The sequence below is a fragment of the Culex pipiens genome, chromosome 1, assembly GCF_016801865.2.
Source record: "Culex pipiens pallens isolate TS chromosome 1, TS_CPP_V2, whole genome shotgun sequence".
Classification (NCBI taxonomy): Eukaryota; Metazoa; Arthropoda; class Insecta; order Diptera; family Culicidae; genus Culex; species Culex pipiens.
The window spans coordinates 39,883,927-39,901,532 of NC_068937.1; the positions used below are offsets into that span (position 1 = coordinate 39,883,927).

The 17,606-nt window shown below is 45.9% G+C and overlaps 2 protein-coding genes across 4 annotated transcripts; one reads left to right on the plus strand and one right to left on the minus strand.

Moving 5' to 3' along the window:
* The first annotated feature begins 3,359 nt into the window (after nucleotides 1-3,359).
* LOC120418063 (fl(2)d-associated complex component) lies at nucleotides 3,360-15,374 on the plus strand. Of its 3 annotated transcripts, none has more exons than XM_039581406.2 (5): nucleotides 3,360-4,429; nucleotides 4,497-6,935; nucleotides 7,009-7,308; nucleotides 13,911-14,196; nucleotides 14,266-15,374. In XM_039581406.2, the coding sequence occupies exons 1-5, from the start codon at nucleotides 3,617-3,619 to the stop codon at nucleotides 15,003-15,005; spliced, it is 4,578 nt and encodes a 1,525-aa protein (XP_039437340.1). In that variant the 5' UTR covers nucleotides 3,360-3,616; the 3' UTR covers nucleotides 15,006-15,374. The 3 variants fall into 3 exon arrangements, with proteins under 3 accessions (XP_039437340.1, XP_039436602.1, XP_039438044.1); XM_039580668.2 differs by having other exon boundaries at nucleotides 3,361-4,429; nucleotides 7,006-7,308; XM_039582110.2 differs by lacking the exon at nucleotides 7,009-7,308 and having other exon boundaries at nucleotides 3,362-4,429.
* On the minus strand, nucleotides 13,055-16,709 carry LOC120419967 (speckle-type POZ protein-like). The gene is made up of 3 exons (XM_039583219.2): nucleotides 16,523-16,709; nucleotides 15,417-16,456; nucleotides 13,055-13,347 (listed from the first exon to the last, which is right to left on the minus strand). The coding sequence occupies exons 2-3, from the start codon at nucleotides 16,444-16,446 to the stop codon at nucleotides 13,295-13,297; spliced, it is 1,083 nt and encodes a 360-aa protein (XP_039439153.1). The 5' UTR covers nucleotides 16,447-16,456; nucleotides 16,523-16,709; the 3' UTR covers nucleotides 13,055-13,294.
* Nucleotides 16,710-17,606: the final 897 nt, after the last annotated feature.

The window sequence follows — 17,606 nt, forward strand, 5'->3', positions numbered from 1 at the left end:
GGTACTTAGGTACGTTTAATAAAATTAGAAATTCCTATTCTAAGTATTTTACAGAAACGATTCGTCGAATATTCATATCAGTTCGTTGTTGTGTTCTTTTGAAAGTCAGGATAATAATACCGTAGTGTCCCTGTACGATATAACGAAGCACTATTCTGAAAACGTGAGAACTGCTTTCGAGTATATTTGTAAGAATTACAACATTGCAGAACCATCACATGATCAACTCAGGGAAAATCGAAAATTAAACTTTTTTTGGAAATATATCAAAATTCATTTGTTTTCATTATACTTAGTACTATGGGGCGGACAAAGTCGTCAATACACTATCAGTACATTAACGTAAACGGTTAACGTATTGATATTTCGTCAATATATTGACGAAATCCCACCGTTATTACTTTACCTTGATTGCCCGAACTGTCATAATTTTACAAAGAAAACATAACCACATTTTAGAAATTTTAAAAAATGCGTGAAGGCACAACAACGTTTGAAATAATGGACCAGCGATTGGACCAACTCGGAGAACCCACGGATGCCGACCGACGTCGATAGGAGGAATGGTCGCCGCACCGCATAGCCGATCTTTTTCTAGCAGACGATCTGTGTCTCGTGGCACGGGCACTCGACGGTCGTACTCCCGGGAAGAACCCGGTCGGCGTTGGCATTTTCGGCTTTGTAGTCTAAAGGGCGGAGACAAACAACAAGCACTTTTTCCTTTTTCGACACCGGAATGTTGGAGGATTACATTCAGCTGCTGTAGAATGGAAATTTGTGGGTCTCGTGGCGCAGGGGTAGCGGCTTCGGCTGCCGATCCCGATGATGCTGTGAGACGTGGGTTCGATTCCCGCCTTATCCACTGAGCTTCTATCGGATGGTGAAGTAAAACGTCGGTCCCGGTTTCTCCTGTCTCGTCAGAGGCGCTGGAGCAGAAATCCCACGTTAGAGGAAGGCCATGCCCCGGGGGGCGTAGTGCCAATAGTTTCGTTTTTTAGAATGGAAATTTGTCTCTCCCGTTCACCAAAATACAACCTAATTATTTGTTAACATTTGAGTGCAAAATAAGGTTGATTCCGTGGTGGAACAAAAGCTGCTTTCTTCTGCAAATGCCAAATGCCGATTTGCAGTGATCGAATCTAGCCAGGTTCCATCCAACAAAGCAGAAATGAAAAAAAAACATCAGATCTCATTCATTGTCTTAATTTTTACACTGCAATAGACATGATAGTCTATTCGTAATGAAAGAACCTTGTCCGGGAACTGAACACGGTAATCCCTCCCTCCCCCATTCCCCAGACAATAGTCTCTTTGGGCATAATGTAAGGTACGCACTTCGGAAGGAACCGGTCAAGAAAAAAATCAAATGGACAGCAGCGGCAGCGCAAACAAGTCAGAAAGGGTGAAGAAAAGCCCCAAGAAATCGCTCCCTCTCCTTTGTTCTGCTGTTCATAAAGCTGTTTCTTGACCCTTTTCCTTCCGATCTGCATACTAGCCTTAAAATGGCAAAATGTAGTTAATTTTTTTTAGATTTGCTGGAAGAATCTGTTCATCTCGGGCAATGGGAATTTCTCGACCATAAAAAAACGACATTTGACATACGAATGAGATTCGCCTGAGAATTTTAGATGGACATTAGTAATGCAATTTCTTCGGTTCTCCGTGACAAAACGATTCGCGGTCACTCAGTCATCTACCACGATGGAGGAACAAACCTGTACTCGCCCAACTCTTCCTTCTGCTTGCAATACCGGACACACCGGTGAACTATTTTCCAGAGCTGCAGGAGGAAGAGTTCGCTTTTCCTGAAACCAGGAATGTTCGAAAATAAGCCGGGACATGCCGGAATCGTAATCAAATGCGTGTACCGTTCGCCAACTCCTTTTGTTTTCAAATTTAGTTTTGATCCGCCAAAAATTAGCTTTGTTGTTTACCATCTGTCATCTCAAGGTTGAAAATACAATGTGGGAATGCTCACTTCAATTTTCGTTGAAGTATTGACCAGTATATTGATTTCAGCGTCAATAGATTAACGAAAAGTAAAAACTTTGACTCTGTACACCCCCTAGACTAAGTACAAACAACACAAAAAAGTCACAAAAAAGCAAAAAAATATTTTAGGCCGCTCGCTTATATGAAAATACCCCATAGTGCAGCGCTTTTTTTAAGAGGCTCGAGCGAGCAACCCTCTGGCACCACTGTAAATAGCTAGAACGTTTGACAGTCACTAAAACCTCGAAGAGCCCACGTAGTAGTATTAGTGAAGAGCCCACGGTGTTTATCGTGGGCTCTTCACTAATACTGCTGCGTGGGTCCTGTGAGTGTAGCAGTATTGGTGTTGTTTGTTTGTTTACACCAAATCTTCAAGAAACATCACTTTTTGTGTGTGCAAATCTTTTACGAAAAAAGGTGAGAGCTGTTGCTTCCGATTGACCGGGAAGATTTGCCGAGTAGTACTGGACCGGGGACTGGCCAAGTCCCTCTGTAGATCCTTCCGAACAACTCGCTGCAATCTTTGGCTGGGATTAACCGACCAAGTGCAGAAACATCCGTGATTCCGGTGATTGTGGCGGAGCTGGTCTTTCCGAGCATCCTTCGATAACATTCTCCGAGAACTGGCCCACTCAGGCTGTCGACTCGCACAGGGAATCGAAGGAATCGCGTGCTTGTGTAGAATCCGACCTTTTGTGGAATCACAAGAAGTTCATCGCGGAGTGGTTCGAACAAATCTGAACTTCTAACTTGCAAAACCGTTTTTATCGCAATTTCGTGGGGCACTTATCCATAGTCTCTGGCGGATAAGGTCCTTCGGGAACTTGTGTTTGGAAATCCGTCCCGTGTCGTTATTTTTTCATGGAAATCATTTCAGCATTATGAAATTATGCCTTTTTTACCACGCGGTTTGTTTATTTTAAAATTTTGACAGCAAATGCGTTCTTCATCTTCTTTGTTGTCTTCATGCTCGCGTCGAACATTTAGGTTTCATAAACATGGCCGTCGTGACAGAGGGCTGCGAGCGAGTGAAGTTTTTGGTGAAAAATTGGGGAGCGGCGATTGAGCACAAAGTTTCTATTTAGCTTATTTATTTTATTTTTTTACAAAAAATAGGGGTTTTTTAGGCCAAATAAACCAAATTATCAGTTTTTGCGTTTAGAGTGTTTTGAAACCGCATAGTTTCTATAAAAATGAAATTAAATTTATTCTAGGATTTAAACATAATGCTAGTACTCAAAACTAAGTACTCGATTGATCTCCGATTACTGTCTCGCCGTACACAGACCAATCCACGAACCCCTCGACCCTCTGCATCGCGCCGTTCTTCGAGCTCCTTTTGCGTCACCCTGTGCTACGATGGCCGCCGTCGCCGAGCTGTCAAATCGAGAAAATTTTCGTATCGCGGTGGCATCATTCCGGATTGTTTCGCCCAAAACGGTGTCCATTTCGGGTCGTTCCGTTCGCTTCCGGCAGTGCAAAGTGCAGTTCGGGGGTCCGCCCTTCCGCGACGGTTGTTTTCGGGTGCGAATTCGTGGGTTTTGAAGGGGAAAAATCGTGTTGAGTTTTTGAGCTTGCGCCCGCGAAATATGTGCGATTCGGTGCTGCGGGTGTCGAAAATAAGATGTCTACACCTGTGAAGCGCAAAATTACACTCGAGCTCAACCCAAACAAGAAAGTGCTGCCGAAGGATCGGCCCAGCGTGTTCCAGCGCCTCGGCACCAAGAAGTTTCCCCTGCCAGGCGGAGGAGGAGGTGGTGGTGTAGGAGGTGGCCCCTCGTCGTCGGTTTCGTCGACCGCGGCCGTCGGATCGGGCCAGGAAGCGACCCTCAACAAGGAGGAGATCGTCAAGCGCATCGTCGGCTGCGACGAACCGCCCGAGCCGGTTCCCCCGCCCAAGATCGTCCCGGAGAGCGTGTCGGCGCACGCCCGGCTCATCGAAGCGCAACTTGCCGCGAAGCTTGGCAAGGTCATCGTCAGCCGGGGCGAAACTATCGGCGCTCCGCCGGCTCCGGTTCCACCGGTTGCGTCGTCCTCCGCTGCGGTCAGCACTTCCGGTCACGGTGTTTCTTCGTCCTCGACTGGTAGGAAAGAGTCGGAACCGGTTCGAGGTGATCGGGGTGAGCGAGATCGCGGCGGCCACACCGGCTCTAAGACGACGGGAGGAGAACGGGGCGGTGGTTCGGGGAAGGGCACTTCCGGAGGGGGAGGTGGAGGCGAGGGCTGGGATCAATCCAGTCTGGAGAATGCTGATCAGGACATCCTAGAGCGGAAACGTAAGGAACTTCAGCACGAGCTCAAGCTAGAGATGGACGCCAGCGGTGGAGGGGGAGGAGGGGGAGGTGGCCATCACCATCACCACCATCATTCGTCGTCGTCGTCGTCGGCGGCGTTGAAGCAGAAGGCCAGCAAGGAAACGCTGACGGTGGTGAAGAAGGTGAGGCTTTTTGTACCTTAAAACATTACATGAAATTAAAACCTGTGTTCTCTCCCTCTAATTCCAGCGTCCGGTTCCGGTGCGCAAAGTGCCCGTTTCGCGCCGCCGCTCGTCGTCCAGCTCGGACAGCTCCAGCAGCAGCGGTTCCGACTCGTCCGACTCGGACTCGAGCTCCAGCTCGAGCAGTTCGTCGCGGGACTCGTCGGCGCGGCGGCCGGCCACGAAAAAGCGCGGCACGGTTCGGCAACGGCGCGGTTCCAGTTCCAGCTCGGATGGCGGGGCGAAGACGAAGCTGGTCAAGAAGCACGTGAAGAAGGTGTCGGCGGACGGAACGAAGCGGATCGTGACGAAGAAGGTGGCGGGGGGACACGTAACGAAGATTCGGGTGAAGAAGGTGACCAGTCCGGGGGGGACGAGCCACTTGAGGAAGGTGCGGGATGTGTCGCCCGGAGGGAAGGTTGGCACCAAGTACACGGTCAAGAAGGTGGTCGCGGTGAAGAAGGACAAGCTGGCGGTTGTGGTTGATGCTAGGGAGCGGGTTCGGGAGAAGGAGCGGGAGATGGTGCTGCAGAGGAAGCGCGAGTTGGCGATCAAGGAGAAGGTTCCGTCGCGGAAGAGTCGCTCGCCGAGGTCGCACATCAGGTCGAGGTCGCCGCGGTCGCGGCTGTCACCGCGTGGGTCTTCAAGGGGGCGTGAAATGCTGAAGAAGAAGTCGCCGGAACCGGTTGCGCGCTATCGCGAAGCTCCGGCCACCGTTGTAAGGAGAGCGGAGCGTTCGCCGGATCCTCGGCTGGACGATCGTCGTGGACGGCACGAATCTGTTAAAGATCGTGATCGCGGACTTCGCGAGCGGGAGTTGTCTCGGGCTAAAGAGCGTGAACGGGAAGAGGCGTTGGCCCGTTGTCAGGAGAGACAGCGCGAGCGGGACCGGTTGGCGAGTGCTGGGAAGGAGCGCGATCGTGCAGTTCCTCCGCCCGCACCGAGTTCCGGTTCCGGATCTGTGAGTCGAAGTCGCGACCTGGACGGAGGTTTGGACAAACCTGATCGTCATCGCCCGGTGGAACGGCTGCTGCCTCGTCCGGCGGAGCGAGCACGTGCCCTAGCCGCGGCCAGATCCCCAGGAAAGCACGATCATGACCGGAGTCGTACGCCGAACTCCCCGCGTGCAACGCGTGATCGACTTCCACGGGAACGATCGTACGATCGTTACGAGCATCATGACCGGCGCAGCAGATCTCATGAGCGAGAATATCCGCCACCCCAGCAAACGATCGTGCGTGGAGCTCGGGCCAGGGACAGTCCATACGAGCGGCATCCGCCCCCGCCGGCCCCGGCTGGGCCGATTCGCCGTGACGACTACCGTGAAGATCGCCCTGGTTACGAGCGTGACCGCGGAGGTCGACACGATTACGGCCGTAACGAATACCCGGATGATCCTCCGCCGAGACGTGACCACGTCGAGCGGGACTGGGGCGGTGATCGTGAACCACCGCGGAACTTCGATCGCCGGGGACCACCGCCGGAAGATCGAGGAACGTGGGACCGCGGAGATCATCACGGGCCACCGCAGCACAGCCACGGACCTCCGCACGATCAGGAACCGTACCAGCAGGGATCGTCCCGGAACTGGGAGGACCAGCCACGCTGGAAGGAAGCGGACGGCTGGGTCAACGACAAAGATCGTCCCGACTGGAAGTACGGCGATCAACGCCCACCGCCGAAGCAGTGGGAACACGACGATCACCCCGGTGGACACACCCACAACCACGGCGGAGGACGGCCGGGTCGCTGGCAAGGTCCCGACCAGAACCAGGGTCCCGGCAACTGGCACGGCAAACCCAAGGAAGACATGGACTTTGGCGGGCCACGACACAAGCTGGCCGGCCGACTCGGCGACGTTCCCGACCGTGGGGGCATGTTCCGTCGGCACACGCACCAGGGACCGCCCCCAATGTATCACCACGATCGCAAGATGGACCGTGGCGGTGGCCACATGGACCGGGGAGGCCGCGGCGGACGCTTCGGACCACCCAACCGGTACAGCATCAACCGTACTCAGCAAAATCTGGCCAACCAGCAGATGCAACACCAACACGAACATCATCATCCGCACGGACCTCCGATGCAACATCAGCAGCAACCTTGCGGCGGTGGCATGCCACCTTCCAACCCCAACGCACAACCCGTGATGGCACCGCAAGTCCCGGAAGTAAAGGAAGAAATTCCATCGGCTGTGGAACCGCAGCCTTCGGCTGCAGCCCCCGACGCAGTCCCCCCAGCCGATCAACCAACTCCACAACCAATCGTGGCCGCTTCAACTGAAGAGATGCCACCACCCAACGAAGATGCCGAAAAGGTGCCCGACGAACCAGTGACTTCCGAAACTCCCGCTGAAGAAGGCGACAAACCCGCGGAGCCTGAGGCGGCTGTCGCCGCCGAACCCATGGACGAGGACAACCTGTCGGAGATCAGCGACGACCCGGACGACATCCTGACCAGGGAAGAGGTGAGTCTCGCTTTCAATTCCTCAACACCCCGTTCTCAATCATTTGTCCCCTCGTGACACGCTGCGCTAGGAGGATGACTTTGGTGAGTCGGAACCGTTGGAGACGGTTGTGGCGGCGGCTGCGCCGCCCCCCTCTACCGCTTTGTCGTCCTCGATGATGATTCCGTCGCAGGTGCTCCAGAACCATCAGCAATCTCAAGACGCGCAGAATCAACCGTCGCTTCCCCCACGGCGTCCTTTTTTATCTAAGGCCCGGTACAAATCGTACGACGGGTGTATCGGTGGGCCAGCGCCACCGGCGCTGCTGCTGCCCGATCTGTACGCCAACGTTGACGACGGTGGTGGCGGGACGACGTTTCGCGTCGGAACGGGAGTAAGAGTTCCCCCTCTGTTTTTGTTTGTGCGTGTTGTGCGTTGCTTTTTCGTTGTTTTCGCTAGATTTTTTGGTTCTTTGTTGGTTTTTTGCTACCTTTGGTTGATTCGCTGTGACTTAGGGCATCTCCAGCGCTGGGGTGCAAATCAAATTTGCACCCGGCTCATGAATACCGAGAGCAAATTTGCCACCTTGAAAAAACTCCGTCTTCTCCACCGCTAGGGTAGCAAATTTGCCACCGAAACAAGCCCACCGCGGGGGGCAAATATGGGTTTTTTTATCATTTTTGCTCTCGTTTACCTTCAAAATCAATAATTACGTGTTGATTCATGCATAGAAATGCTAAAAGTTTATAAAACTATTTAATGCTATTGAAAAGTTCAAAGAATTTCATTTTTCGAAAATGTCGAAAGTTAAACCGACGACGTTAAACCATTTGCTACCCGATTTGATTCCCACCAAATTTGCTCTCGAGTTTGCCCCCGAGCCTCCGACCGCGCGTAGCAAAGCAGGTATCAAATTTGATCTCAAGTTCTTCTGTAGAAGAAAAATATGTGTCGGTACCTGTCGGGTACTCATTTTCTGATATGATACCCGACAAGTACCGGCAAGCCGGGAGCAAAGTTTTGAATGCGTGTTTTGGAGATTTTTGTATGTCTGCTCTTGTGTACCTATGATTCAAAAATTCAATAGTTCAAAAATTCAAACATTCAAAAATTCCAAAATTCCAAAATTCAAAAAATATAAAATTCTAAAATTCTACAAATTTAAAATTCTAAAATTTAAAAATTTTAAAATTCTAAAATTTAAAAATTCAATAATGTTAAAATACAAAAATTTAAAAATTCAAAAATTCAAAAATTAAAAAAAAATTATAAGGCCTATTTCGGTAAAATTTTAAAATTCAAAAATGCGTTTAAATTGCTTAATGTTTGTTGTTTTTTTAAATTTATTTAGCTATTTTTTTGTTTTATTTTATCATCTTTTTTCAATTTTTTCAATCTTTTTTTTGTAATTTTTTTTTATTTTTACATTTTTTTAATACTTTTTGATTTTTTTTTTAATTTTCATTTTTTTTTTAATTTTTATTAAATTTTCTTAATTTTTTTTAATGTTTTTAAATTTTTCAATATTTTTTTTATTTTCTTATTTTTTTAACCCTTTCAGGCCTGATGGGTCATATATGACCCATACCGAAATTCGGTTGTATAAAATCACACAGTGCTCAAAACATATAACATTGTTCAGCAAAATTGTAATTTATGAGTTTCTCTACCTAGGAAAAAATGTTTGAGTGGTTGTTAATGGCCTTTTTGACGACCTAGAACATCCTGAAAACCTGAAATTTGGAAACTTCAGAAAATGTTGAAGATAATTCAGGCTTACAACGATTTTTCCAGGCAAATGAAGCTTAGTTATTACCAGTCATATCCCCACGACCATTTGGCACCACTTCGATCCCTTTGGATCTCTTTTGGGATGGTCTGGGTCCTCCAAAGTGTCCTGAAATACAGATCTTGGAGTCTACCGCCGTAACAACACGATTCTACCAAGTTTCCGATTATGGTTAATATTCAGTGATGTCCCTGGAACCCTTTGGCAACACTCTGAGCTATGTGGATCACTTTTGGGATGTTCTGGGTCCTTCAAAGTGTCCTGAAATACAGATCTTGGAGTCTACCGCCGTAACAACACGATTCTACCAAGTTTCCGATTATGGTTAATATTCAGTGATGTCCCTGGAACCTTTTGGCAACACTCTGAGCTATGTGGATCATATTTGGTTCATATTCAGTGATGTCCCTGGGACCCTTTAGTATTTTTTTTATCAGAGTAGTTACTTTTGTATCTTTTGTAATATGGCCCGTTCTTAGGTTTTATGTTTTGCTTCTGTTTACAGCCTGCCGATAGATCGTCTTCTGGAATGCTTCTGTTTGAGTGATACAGTATTGACGAACACGAGAAACCAATCCGCGGACGTGAAGATAAGTGAGATTGAGGGGAAACCTCGTATATTTTTGACCCATATAGAGTTCGATACCGATCATATAGCCCAATATTCAACTCGAATTTTGCTTGAGAGTATCTTAGCGAGTAAAAAATTGCAGTTGAAGCACTTCTCCGTGTATTGTTACAGAGTTTTTCAATGCTCAGACTCAGCCGCCCACAGATCGTTCGAGAGATTGAATGTGTTGGGTTTTGGGAGGTTTATGACTTGAACAAATTCAACTCACGCAGCAGCCAAAATCCTCTCTCGACCGCCACCTACCCCTTTTGCCACGCCAGATGGGATTCAAGCCATCCTTTCGCTTACAAAGCGAAACCCGTCAGGAGCTGGCACCGTTTAGCATTACTAGACTCCAAGATCTGTTTTCCAGGATTTCCAGGACACTTTGGAGGACCCAGAACATCCCAAAAGTGATCCACATAGCTCATAGTGTTGCCAAAGGGTCCCAGGGACATCACTGAATATGAACCATAATCGGAAACTTGGTAGAATCGTGTTGTTACGGCGGTAGACTCCAAGATCTGTATTCCAGGACACTTTGGAGGACCCAGAACGTCCAATAATGAAATGTAACTTTTTTTTGCCTGTTTCTGTTTACTTATGGAAAAATTTAACTACTGGTAGGGTATATGACCCTATTTTGGACCTAGTACCTATTTTGGACCTATTTTTATTAATCGAGGTAGTTCAGGCTTTTAAAGTACGAATTCACTGAATCCAATCAACAGAAAGTGTAAGCAGGATCGTTTTGTTGCTTACCTCTTCCAAAAATGTTAACATTTTTGATTATTTCCGCTTTTTCAGCCACTTTTTCCAATGCCATTCGAACTTCCTACCATTTTCCTAGCACATAGATTAGGTCCAAAAATTCTGGCCTCGTTACTTATCAGACTTGGCTCGCGACACCTTGATGATTTTTTCTGTTTTGCACTGACACCAAGCAATTTCGTCCGGTTTCCGAGCCATGTAACTGTTGTTTATTCAATTCTTTTATGTTTTTCATCACTAAACCATTGAAATAACTATTCTATTATCGAAAAAAAACTCAATTCAAAATATTTTTTTCAAATCAGTCGCGTTGGATCAGTTTTTGGACCTACTTTGCCGTCGGTTCAAGGCTATCATCAACACATATATAACAAGGTGTTGCCAGTTTAGTTTATCAATTTATTTCGATACACTCAACCCCCGGTGGTTGGTCACTTTTTCGTTTGACACTTTTTTAGTTTGTACCCCGTTGGTTGGTCAAAGTCAAACTAAAAAGTGACGAACTGTCACTTTTTACACGGCGCTCACGCACACTATCAAAACAAGCGTTTGGTAGTGTATGTGAACTCCATGTAAAAAGGGTGTCAAACTAAATAGTGACCCCGTTCGTTTGACAACAGTTGGTGTCAAACCATCGGGGTTTGAGTGTATTTCATTGAAATTAATTGATAATTTTTAATTTAATATTTTGAGTTGAATTTCTTTACTTTAATTATTTGAAAGAAATCTAAGTTTTAAAAAGCAAATGATTAACAGCAATAACGAAAATATGTTTTTTAAACGATAAAATTGCAAATTGATGATAGAGATTTAGATGATTGTTAGGACCGATTGCAAAGTATCCCAAAATTTAAACTGATGTTGATTTATTTTTGTCGTAACATCATTATCACCAATTTAGCTGCATATATTTTTAATTGTTGCTTCAAAAAATGCAAACTGGCTACCCTGTTGGAATTGAAGGGGAAACGATTGAAACCCCTAAAGGGTCTAGTTCATTTAATCGTCAGCTGTCACCGTGACAGGAGCTGTCAACATTGCTTACGAGTGGTTTTTGAAAAAGTCGTATGAATTAAATTTAAAAAATCTTGAGTTAGTTTTGAAAAGATCCTAAGCGCTAGTTATAAACAAATCAATTTTTCGATCAGTTCTCGATCAATTTACGAATTATAAATAAAAAATGCTTTGAATTGTCATCTGCACGTCTTCTAAATGCTCTTTACTGGAAAACAAACAAAATTTGGTTTGATTCAGAGAAAAAAATCAAACAAGTGTCGAAGATCGTGATGGCTGTTACGACGTATTGTAAACTAATCAGAAAAATATTCATATGGAAAAAAATTACCGTGTCAATCATGTTAGAAACACAATTGAACCAGCTAGAAAAATAAAAATCATCGAAAAAAAATGCAAAAGAGGTGCGATGTTAACTTTATGAATTTTATGATTTGAGACATATCTGATTACCGTAAATCTGAGTGACTTTGATAGGTTTGAGATTTTTCCGCAAAATGAAGAGTACAAATTAAATACGTACGGAATGGTATGGAATCATATACTGACCGTGGTAGAGAAGTGCTCAAAGTACCTCATGAAGAACTTTTCATGAGATATTTAAAGGTTTAAAAAGTTAGTTAACTATAATTAATAAAATGTTGCTAAATCGCATTATTTTAATCTTCTCAAAGTGTCATGATTTTTTCAATGAACATAATTTTGAATCATAAAACGGAATGCATTTTCAGACTCTTGAGACAATCTTGTACTAGGAAAAGGTAAAATAAGTTTGTGAATAATAAGTCTTATTAAATATTATTTGTTTTTGAAACATAATTTAAAAAAATCTCCTAATTTAAAGGCATTTTCAGTAAAACATATTTCATATAAAATGTGAATACTTTTGATTCGTTCTTTGAATTCAGTTAAACATGTAATATATAATTTAATAAACAAAACTAGTTTCAACGAATTTCAGGCAAAATTCTGAATTTCAACAATTTCACCTAAAACTTATATGTATAAGGTTAAAAAGCTTATAAACTTAGTTAACTAAATATTGACATAAACGATTTTCTTAAAAATTATATCAGCAACCTAAGTGATGGTAAGTTCGAAGTAAATATAATGTTTGAACACCTCAAATCTGCTTTTAACAAAACAAACTATGACTATTAAAGGCACCCTGGTATTCAAACCAACGATTTTTTTCAAATATTACATTGTTTTTAAAACTGCAACATGTAGTTAAACTTTTTGTCAAGCAACTGTAAAGTTTAACATAACAGATGAGAAAGTTTCACACCAAGTTACAAGCTATAATCTCCCTTTAAAATTTCTTGATTGTTTAATAATATTTGAACTTCAGCTCTGCGTAAAATTTAGAACCTTTTTTCATTGTAACTTGTTATGTATTGTGAATGTATCTCATTTAATTTTAAGTTAAGGTGTTTTTATTGCGACTAATAACGGGTTGTCTTTTATGTTCTAATGCTTGAACAATTAATTAAGCAAATTGTAAATAGGACAGAGACTTGCTAAAGATGCGCGAGTTTCCATTCAATATAATTAAAACACGTTTTCAAATTCAAATCCATTAATTATTTAATTTCTGAAATACATATTTTCCAAATTATAATCGTGGATAGGCCCTTTGGTTTATCAAACCGAGTTTCTGTAAGTGTGCGTGTTGCCGCCGCACGCCGCAATTCGAGTTGTCAAAATTTCAACCAATCAGAGTGTAGGTCCAAAATAGGTTCAGCGATGTCTCCAAAATACATTCAATAAGTCCAAAAAGCATCCAAAAAATGTTTTACTTGAAATGCTTATAACAATGAAATGGTTAAATTATTTCCAAATTTCAATAGTACACTTTGTTAGGCATAAATTAAGGCACAAAACAGTCCTGAAACGAGCCAAATTAGTTAGACCATTCCTGAGAACAATGCGAAATATGTTGACGCTTTGCATAGTTTTCCGTGCATCATTCCATTTGCCGCAGTAGCAAACCAGCAGAATAGCGGGTAGCAAAGTGAAATCCCGAAGAACTGAGAGCAAATTTGCTACCACGACAGGTACCGCGGAGGGGTTGACGTCGGGTGCAAATTTGATTTGCTTCGATGTTTGCTACCCGCGCTGGAGATGCACTTAGGAGCGTAGGCCTCGTCTGTTACATGATCTCGAAGTACGGAGTACAAGGAGTAAATTTTGTTATTATTTTATATTAGATTTTAAACCGATCCTCGGTTCTTGCCTGGTCGTAGCACCTGGAAGGAAAATAAAAATAAGTTAAGATTGTTCATCTGCACGTCCTTCAAATGCTCTCGACTGAAAAACAACGAAAATTTAATTTTCGGATGGCGGTCACGGCCTTTTGTAAACTAAAGGAGGTATTAGCCTATGACAAAAAAACAAACTCGCTTTTTTCATGTTTGATAGTTTGCTAAACTTGCAAACTGGGAAACAATGTAAAATGTATGCAAGCTGAAGTTTTTGCAAACAAACAAAACATAGTTTGATACCTCCTTCACACGAGATTAGATCATAAAGTGGGTTCATGGCAAATCGATTTGTTCCGATCTAAAAGGAAATTATGCTCTTTTTTTACTAGTTCTAGTTCAAGCATGCCTTTGGTTGTTGCCCTTAGATCTTATTATTGTTTCCAGCAAACCCCAATTCAACAAGAAGTTGAACTCTCTGTCCAGCTTCTGTGATGATTACCAAGACAGCTCACTTTTTTTTCGTTCTCCTTGAGTTTAATAGCTGCTTCATTTTGCTTTCAACAGTTTATCAGCTACATTTTTAATCAACTCCCCCCTCTTCATCGCAGGAAATTGCCCTACTGAACGAATCCGCTGCCGCCGCCGCCGCCACCGCCGACAAACAGTCCGCCGAGCACGGTGAATCGTCGACCGCCGATGGCTTGCCGCAGGAAGGTTCCGAACTTGGCGCAGCAGCGACATCCGAGGAAACGGCCGCCCAGCAGCATCCCGATCCCAAGGACCCGAAGGTGGCCGGCAAGTTGCACGCCAACAAGGAACTCAAGAAGGACTTTGAGACGCTGGACTTTGAGGAGATTTCCGACGGCGAGCTCGAGGAGGAGAACAAGTTCAAGGGTGAGGGGGGTTGTTGCTTTTGGGGGTGAGGTTGACGTTTTAATTGGTGTTTTTTTGTTTGTGTTATAGGTCTTGGCGACGCCCTGGGCGTGGATTGGGCCAGTTTGGCGCAGGAAACGCGCGCCAAGCTGCGGCCCGAGCAGACCATTCCGGTGTCGGCGCGCAACCGCTGGAAGGCGCACCACATCCTGCTGGACATTGGCATTTCGGTGCGGCTGGCCGGCGAAGCGTACGCCCAGCGCGTCCTGACCGAGTCCAAGGATAAGCTGCGCGATGAGATCCACGAGTTCAAGGCGGCGGCCGCGGCGCAGAAGCAGGCCGCGGTCAAGCGCGAAGAGGAAGCGCAGCAGCTGTTCCACGGGGTCAAGATCAAGAAGGAGGTGCTGGACGAGGACGAACAGAAGGAGGTCGCCGAACGGGAGCAGCAGGCCGCAATCAAGGAGGAGGCGGAATCGGCGGCCGCCGCCGAAGAGCAAACCGAGCAGGAGGCGAACCTCGCCGAAATGGACAAAATCCTGCACCCGGTGGCGTCGGTGCACGTGGCTATGCGCGAGCGAGCCCGTGCGCGTCGCAATTTGATCTTGCGCGCCGCCGGCCCTTGCAGCAGGGCGCTGAGCGCGCGCCGCGATCTGGAGATTCGACGCCAGCTGTGCGGATTCCCGCCGCAGGAGTGCAACGAGCGGATCACGGAGAGCGCTGCGGCGACGGCCGGCGCCAATGCCGAGCTGCACGATGCGGTGATGAAGCTGTTCCAGGCTACCATGCAGCCGGCGGCGGCGACGACGGCCAACAAGATTGAAGTGCAGTAACGAGAGAGAGAGTGTGTGTGTGTGCGTGTTTATCAGTTAAGAAGCTGTCTCTACGGTTAAATTAGTATTATGCTAAAATTGAAACATTGTGGGCGCGAAGGTCGCCGAGATCTTCCAGCCCAACAGAGAGTAGTAGATCGTAATTGTGTAACGTGAGTAGGTCATCAGTACGCAAATATAATATAATTGTATGTTCTTTTAGTCCAAACTTATCCGATTGGAAGTTGCACACACGGTTCTTCGCTTTCATAGTGTTAGATCTGCACAGCTCCGTAGATTGTCCGTTTGGCCTCCCCCAGGGCCTTAATTTTCTCCAGAAGCATGCTAACAATTAAGAAGTTAATAAAAGTTTTAACAGTAGTAAGCAAACAGGTGCTTTTTTAATTGCAAGATGACATTCCTAGCAGTCACCTTTGGCAGCCATCGCCCTGATCGTTTCGTCCACGAGGTGCGGACACGCCCGCACCATTTCCTTCCAGCCGTCCGTCTCCGTCACCTTGGCCACCACGCTGACGCTGAGAAACTGCAGCACGTGCTTCTTCATCTCGAGGTCGCCGTACAGGTCCGCAAGCATCAACGTTTCGGCTGCCGTTTCCCAGCTGAGCTTCTCCAGGATGTGGCAACGGCAGTGGCTTTTCAGCGTCGGAACGTCGTACTTATCAGCCGCTTTGTACAGCGCGTGGGCCATCGTCTCCAGACTGGTCAGCTCGTCCGTGTAGATGAACCCGAGCAGCGCTTCGAAAACTGGCGGTTCGATGTCGTCGATGGAAACGCAATTCTCGATCGTTTCCTGCATCTGGTGCTCGAACATGGCGCTGAAGACGGAGCTCCTGGCCGACAGGATACATTTGTGCGCCGGGAATCGCTGGCCAGCGACCAGTATGGTGACGTCGCCAAACTTGCTGTCGACACCGACGAGGGTCTTCAAATCTTTGGCCAAACTGCTCGGTAGAGGTTTGGGGGTTTTTACCAGCTTTTCGTTTACGATCGTAGAATGAACTGTTATCTTGCACTTAATTACGAGTGTATCACCTGGCTTGACCTTTTCGAGCAGATTATCCCTTGAAATATAATTATTAAACCCCCAGTCGCTTTTCACCGTAATCTCATGCTTGCAGGTTCTCCGCAATATTGGATTTCCGTTTGCGTCAGCCAATGTAAATTCCAAAGTCGCAGACGCTTTGCCTTTCGGCGACGATACTAATTCAACAAACAGAGAACAGCACTTTTCATCGCCGTTGGCCATTGATGCGTTTGGATAGAAATTCAAGCACCATTTCACCGGTTCCTGCTCACCGGAAGGAAATTGGGGCGAGCACTGTTTTCCTTCGACGTTTTCCAGCCAGACGCTGAAGTTGTTGATGACCCAAGTGTAGCGGTACTCGGTTTTCCTCACGGAAGTGACGTACGTCTCTCCGTCGTTGGTTCCGTTTGGTTCCATGGTTGAAGTTCTGTAAATAAATAAGTTTGTCAAAGTTGGTTGGTTGTTACAGGCTCTCGTTAAGATTGTAACTCACTTTTTGTTGTTCAGTGGGCAAATTGAAACCGGATAGGAAGATATTTTCCGGACAGAGCGAGCGCTCAGTAGAAACCCCGTAGCAGACTGACGTGTCCGTGCCGTGTGACAGACGAGGTCCTGTTTTGTTGTTTTGACAACGGCCTGATGAGCGGCGGCAGCTTTCTTTCGATAACGGCGTCATATGCAAACTTATGTGGAACTGCACGGAGGATAGGCATTACACGAAATCGAGTTCGATTACACGAAATTCAGTTCAGGTACGATTACACACGGAGAATCAGCATTACACTTTTTGCAGTTCGATTTTACACCACCGACTAGTTTCAACCCTCGAACTGAAAAAAGTGTAAAGTGCGAACTGCAAAAAGTGTAAAAGTTACATCTTTGCCAGTTCAGGGGTCCGAACTGAAAAAGGTGTAACTTTTACTGGTCTGAAACTAGGGTGAAATTTCCCAGTCACAAAAAATGATTTTGCGCCACCTAGCGGCCAATCCGGGAACTAAAAATTGGGGCTAATGGTTTTTGTCATCGCTTCGATTTGGTGGGGGTAATTTGGAAACTAGGTCCACTGTTGTGCACGCCATCTATATTCGTCTAGCAAAACTTTTTGGAGCAGTTTTCTGATATTTTTGTACTGGGCCAACCTTTAATCGCGCCGTGTCTTCATGGAACCTGCCAATTAATCAAAATTGGTCCGGAAAAGTCGGCCGATATTTCCGAAAAAGTACAACACCAGGGTAAAGGCGATTGAGGTGGCAAAAGGAAGCTGATCGAAGCCGTCGTACGATGACGCACAAACCCAAGAATCTGTAAATGGACCTCCCGGAAGCAGATGCTGGTGTTAATTGGTGATGGTGCCACAGCTACTTGTCCCAGCGATCGTCTTTAGCAAAGGTATCGGTAAGAGCTGGAATAGTGTTTCTGGAGTTTTTTTTTGAAAAGGACCAATAAACCAAATTTTCAGTTTTTGCTTTTTGGGTGTTTTTGAATACCCCTGACTCAAGGCGGTTCTAAAAACACCCAAAAAGCAAAAACTGGAAATTTGGTTTATTGGACCTTTTCAAAAAAAACTCCAGGTTTGT

Excerpts from the sequence above, each read along its gene's own strand:
- LOC120419967 (XM_039583219.2), bottom strand. The coding sequence starts at position 16,446 with ATGGAACCAAACGGAACCAACGACGGAGAGACGTACGTCACTTCCGTG. Across the intron at positions 13,348-15,416 it reads CAGGGCGATGGCTGCCAAAG|GTGCTACGACCAGGCAAGAA; the intron begins GTGACTGCTAGG and ends TTTTCCTTCCAG.
- LOC120418063 (XM_039580668.2), top strand. The coding sequence starts at position 3,617 with ATGTCTACACCTGTGAAGCGCAAAATTACACTCGAGCTCAACCCAAAC. Across the intron at positions 6,936-7,005 it reads ACATCCTGACCAGGGAAGAG|GAGGATGACTTTGGTGAGTC; the intron begins GTGAGTCTCGCT and ends ACGCTGCGCTAG. Across the intron at positions 7,309-13,910 it reads CGTTTCGCGTCGGAACGGGA|GAAATTGCCCTACTGAACGA; the intron begins GTAAGAGTTCCC and ends TCTTCATCGCAG.